The sequence below is a fragment of the Atta cephalotes genome (genome assembly GCF_000143395.1).
Source record: "Atta cephalotes unplaced genomic scaffold scaffold00051, whole genome shotgun sequence".
Lineage (NCBI taxonomy): Eukaryota > Metazoa > Arthropoda > Insecta > Hymenoptera > Formicidae > Atta > Atta cephalotes.
The window spans coordinates 321,363-327,422 of NW_012130115.1; the positions used below are offsets into that span (position 1 = coordinate 321,363).

General features: G+C 29.7%; 1 protein-coding gene across 1 annotated transcript; it reads left to right on the forward strand.

Moving 5' to 3' along the window:
- The first annotated feature begins 344 nt into the window (after positions 1–344).
- Positions 345–5,493, forward strand: LOC105622958 (40S ribosomal protein S20). The gene is made up of 3 exons (XM_012204364.1): positions 345–461; positions 1,558–1,663; positions 5,180–5,493. Exons 1-3 carry the CDS (start codon positions 459–461, stop codon positions 5,434–5,436), a joined length of 366 nt encoding a protein of 121 aa, XP_012059754.1. The 5' UTR covers positions 345–458; the 3' UTR covers positions 5,437–5,493.
- The last annotated feature ends 567 nt before the right edge of the window (positions 5,494–6,060 follow it).

A 6,060-nucleotide genomic window follows, 5' to 3' on the forward strand; every position in this document is an offset into this window, starting at 1 on the left:
TAAGAAATCCGTTCCGTCGTTCCGATTCCGCGTACATGGAACGGCACATATCCAATCACATTTTACGTGCGTCTTTATAGGAGAAATGTGATTGGATAATTGTCTTTATGCATACATTTATGCAGCTATACAAGTTGTGTGGATATACTCTGCACACTGGACGCGGAAACGCGCAGCAAAATGAGACACAGTAACCAATGAATTAGGAGCTTGTACACTGTAAGCTTATTGACTACCACATCTAATGTGCAGAAGCCATTAAGATCTCTAGACTGGCGTTGGCGCCTCGGGCGCGAATAGTTGGCGGATGTGTGTTTCAGAAATCTGGCAACCTTGCCGGAAGTCGTATCTTCCATTTTCTTTTGTGCTTTGCACGTGGAATATGTTCATGTACTGATTCAGCGCTGGTCAGTTTTATTTTATAAATTGGTTATCTCGATCAGTACGAGAATTCAATCATGGTAAGTGATTCAGGTAACATTAATTTACAATTATAAAAATATATCTAGATGATATATGATTTGTATCACATTGAGTACTGATTTAGGTTATGCATCTTCGATGCAAAATAGAATACACTCAAAATCTGAAAAAGATAATATTATACAGTTTAGCGTAATTACTTAAAAAATCAATAAAATTAGACTTCGACGCATTTTTGCATAAAAGAATCTGACGAAATAAGCATCTCTCTGTCCCACGAATTGAGATATTAAGCGTTACTAGTTGATGATTATAGAGGTTAAGAAATTTTGTTACAAAGATAAAACTAGGTCTATAATTGTACTGTTATTTAGGTTTTGACTTTCCATGCAAAACAAAAATCACTCCTGCTAAAGAGATGTGCGACTTTCTACGCAAAGTAAGATCTATCTGTATAAAAATCGTGTGTCTTCGCATGAGAGGAAGTGGGGTAGAAGTCACTTCGCATGAAAACCTACGTGTAACAGTACAATTCTAGACGATGTTTCACCTGTGACAGATTTCCTAATCTCAATAGTCTTAAGTCTTATCAGTGAATTGATGAAATTGACTAACATCTAACTTATACGACTAATGTCTATTTTCACCAATGTAGATTAACTTCAATCTTATTTCAACTTATTCTTTGTCTTTTTCTAATCTTTAGAACTAGAAAAGGATAAGTTGAATGAGTAAGTTGAACCAAGACTAAAGTTAATCTACGTTGGTGGAAACAGACAGAGACTTCTGATTTTCTTAATTTTACTGAAATTTTACAAAATCGACTTTATTCCTTCTTATTAGTACTAAATAACTCGCACTACAACAATTAGTAGAGGCGAAAAATCATAGTTGCCTATTTAAGTTAAAACTTGTTAAGACATTTCCAACTTATTGTAAAATTACATAACATTTAATATTTAATATTTTGATTCGTGGGCTAGAGCTACACTTATTTCTGCTAGATTCTTTCATTTTATAAAAATGTTGAATAAGCTTAATTTTATTGATTTTTTTAGATAAGATGTACTAAACTATATAATTATCATTTTGTATATTGTATGTGTTTGTAGAATAATTATTTTTAATTTTCAGGCAACTACTAAAGTTGACAATCCTGAGAAGCCAGGACAGGAAGTCACTCCTATTCATCGAATTAGGATCACACTTACATCACGCAATGTTCGTTCTCTTGAGAAAGGTAAATAGATTAAAAATATCATATATTTTGCCAAATTATTAAAGAAGAGTTATGAAAAGACCTGTCTCTACTTACAAAAAGTAAAATTGATTTTATTTTTATGTAAATAATCTGATTACGCTAGTTAAAAGTTAGATCACCTGAAGGAAACACAAAAAAAGAATTCAAAATCAAGAAAACATGTGATGTTACAATTATTTATAAAGGTTGCTACGCTAGATGTATCAGAGATAGACAATGTGATACATTATGTTTGATATTAATCCTTAATACACATTTTTGGATCCTGCGTATTTCTTTTCTTTGAAATATGGAAAGCATCTGGTCAAATATCAATCTCTTTTGTGTTCTAAAAAAAAGTTTAATATCTAGAGAACAAGTAATTTTGTACATAGGTCTCAATTTGTGCATATCCTTTATTTCGCAAACACAATAGTAAGCTTAAGCTACAAGTAATTGATCAATTACAGTCGAAAGTGTGAGAAGAATAATCGACTATGATTATCAATTCCTTAAGACTTACTATTCTATTGTTTTTGCGAGGTTAACTAGAATAAGATCGAAGTTTACCCCTGAATCACAAATGACCTATCGTGTGTATAGAATACATTTTTGTAACTAAAAAAATTTTTATTTTTTCTTTATTTTCAACTAATTCTCGTTTGTACGAAAATATTTCGTGAATTATTAAAACAAGATTTTTAATTCTAAAACAACATAGTCTTTATGTATACGATAATAGTTATATATATATAATAAACATGATGGTTTTTGGCATTGTGTTAAATGTTATCTGTAATATCCTATATTATGTTGTTATGTTATAAAGAACATTTTCCCAATAAATTATAAGTTTTTTTAACACAATAGCAATAATAAAATGCATGTTTAAAATATAAATGCAATATATTTTCAATTTACAGCCATTTGTACATATTAAAAAATATATCATTTTCAGATTACTAACTAACTAAATTTTTTGGACAGCCGAACTATTTGAACTATTTTTTCTTTTGTAATATTTGGAATATCAATTTTAAAATATCATGAATGCAACATCAATAAAGGTGACATTTCAGTAATGATTCGAATTCATCTTGAAAATCTCTACAATATTATGAAAAAAAATTGTATGATGCCATTTAAAAAATTTAAGATAACTTTGATTTTTTATAAAAAAAATGTTTTTATATTTTTTATTGCATATTGTAGCCTATATGAAACAGATAAATATTCAATCTTTAACTTTTTTTTTAAACTATCAGAATGTCCAAAAAGTCATGCGGATCGTTATGCTGAACCCTGTATAACGGTCGAAATTTTTACTGATATTTAGTTACCTATTTGCTATTGTCTATTTATATTTGATGAAAGGAGCGATCATGAGGGAACACGCGATTCTTCAAAGAATCAGTTATAACTTCGTCAGAAATACTTCGAATTTTCTATTCCAATTAGTGGGGTTATATTTTTACTTGTATAAATTATCATTTAAACGAAAAAAAATTTCGATTTTTTTCAAAGTTTCAAAGAGGTGTAACCAGGATTGGGTAAGTTAACTTTTTTTTAAATTAAATTAACAGTTTTAAAAATTTACAAGAACACCAGGTGACGGTGTCGGGGATTTTGATGCTCTTTTTAGATTGTTCTTAAGCGAAAAAAAAAGCGATACGTATCCGGTCATTAGCTCATAATTTCGAAGAAATCGATTTTTTATATAATCATTGTAATAATTTGAAAAACGTCCTGTATAAGAAAATATCAATATTTTTATAAATTTCATTTTATTTCATCGAATGTTAAAAATAAAATTATCTTTAACCTAGATGGATGATTCTGAATCTTGGATGATAATTTTGAACACAGCAAGTAGACTGCGTGACAATCGAATGTTCAGTAAGCGACAAAGACAAAGTTTTGTCTTGCCCAGCATCAGTAATCGCATTTTCCACTCTATTAGCATATACGATTTCATCATTCACGAACATTTCTATCGTTTTCCATGCTGGTAAATTTTATTAAAATACTTCTTCAATTCGGAGTAAAGATATAAAAATATCGTCAAATTCAATTTTACTTACGGTAAAATGATAATTTATTGGTAATTTTGGCTATTTATTGTCTTTATAGTTTTATGTACAAATAGACTATATATGTATAAAATAATATTTTTCTGATATTCCTAAGAATCGCTGATAGAATAACTATTGACTAAATCTAAACATATAATTTAATCATAACAAAATGTGTCTGACATATAGACGACTCATGCTTAAGTGTGTGGCTACTTGTCGCGCTAGATCGCGGACTGATGATCGGGTGTTGATCGGGATGTCGTAAACGGGTGTATATCAATTACTTATATCACTAATTGATTAATTAAAAATAATGTAATCACATTGAAATGAAGTAGTGCAGTAGTGAAAAATTACTAGGAACAGTGTGAATGGTGCGTGCAATTGAACTGTGTGCAAATGCGCTATTTCCGTCGTAAATCGTCCTTGATTTGACATTCCTGTCTTAAACGTTGTCGATTGTCGAGTTATTATATCAATATGTAATATCAAAATGAAAATTTAAATTAAACAAAGCGTTTTCAACTTAATGACTAATACTTTTATATCAAATTACTTTATTTTTCTAATTTTTTGAAATTATTTTACCAGCCTCAAAAAATTACCGAGACCCGACACAGTTACTTGGTGTTCCCCTTGTCAGTCAAGATAAAAGTTAATCCATAGACATGATATTAATTGAATTAAAAATTAAGTTAAAGTAAATAAAAAAGTAATTAAAAAGTTAAAAGTTAAATTTGTTTTATTTCATGATTTTAACTTTTTTTAACTAAATCAAAAAAACTAAGTTAAAAAATTAACTTTTTTAACTAACAAGGAGAGACTCACATATGTATTTCACGGATTTTGATCAGTTTTTGCGTGTTTCAGGGACATCAAAAAATAATCTCTGAAACGATAATTTGCACTTCTGCGTATTCTTCGAGGAAATCGTGATTTTAAGTCACAATGACAGATCTTTTTATTTTTTGTTTAAACATAAATAAAAAAATATTTAAAATTATTTAAAATTAAAAAATTTTCGACTGATACGAATGTATAAGCATATAATCCGAGTAGGGATCCGTATAATGCCAACTATTCAATCCTGATGGTATCTTTTAAAAAATCAAAAGTTCATAGTTACCGGTAAACTATAACTATGTAAAGTTAAGAAATTAAGAGTCTAAAATGTAAGTCTAAATGAAGTTAAAATTAATTAACTTTTTAATTTAACTTTTAACTTAGCTTTAACTTTACTCAATCTGAGTGTAACTTCTTAAAAGACTACTTAAGACTCTTAAATATAAGATCAGATTATGAATACCGGCGAATAAAAAATGATCTTATTTTCTGTGAGCATAGCACAAACAGGCCTTTTTGTAGTACCCTTTTCCCAAAAATTCATATTAATGTACAATTTTTTAAGTCTCATGCAATGACTAACTCAATTTTGTTTTAGTGTGTGCGGAATTAATCAATGGAGCTAAAAAGCAAAAATTGAAGGTCAAAGGACCTGTCCGTATGCCAACCAAAGTTCTAAGAATAACAACTCGTAAAACGCCATGTGGTGAGGGTTCGAAGACCTGGGATCGATTCCAGATGCGAATTCACAAGAGAGTGATCGATTTATATTCGCCATCAGAGATTGTGAAACAAATCACAAGCATTTCTATCGAGCCTGGTGTAGAGGTGGAAGTAACGATTGCTAATGAATAAACAATGTCATTAAAACTACAAAGTTTTAATAAAAATATTTGAAAAACTTGAAACACATTTATTGTTTAACAATTTATTTATTGTTTAACACTTATTTATTGATAATACTCCAGATATTAAGGAACCCTCTTTCAATGATCTTGACATATTTATTATCAAAGTCACCCTGAGTGACCCTGAGTGACTTTTAATAAGTTTTAACTGTCGCTCGTTAAAAAGTTATTACTAAAAAAAATTTGAAAAATAACGTTTTATTTCTGCTATATATAATATTAAAAACTATTCTATATCCTTCCTTGCTTACATAACACTTTATGCGAAACAACTTTCATCCTACCTCCCCACCTGCTTAGAGGCACACGACTTTCCATGCAAAGCGATTCCCCTGTCTTACCCCGTCTTACCAAGTTGTTTCGCATGGAAATCATGCGCCCATAAGCAGAGGAAAGGGTGGGAGTCTACCGTAGACATATAAGATAGACTCAGCATTAGCTCTATATATATATATATATATATATATATATATATATATCTGTGTTAGTACGTAGAACGTAAGTAGTAAGGACGAACGTAACGCGTACCGTACCTACTCTGCGCGCGCATCTGTATAACTTATATATACTA

What these genes read in the sequence shown, in the direction of transcription:
- LOC105622958 (XM_012204364.1), top strand. An exon ending in TGTTCGTTCTCTTGAGAAAG is followed by an intron (nt 1,664 to 5,179) that starts GTAAATAGATTA and finishes ATTTTGTTTTAG; the next exon opens with TGTGTGCGGAATTAATCAAT.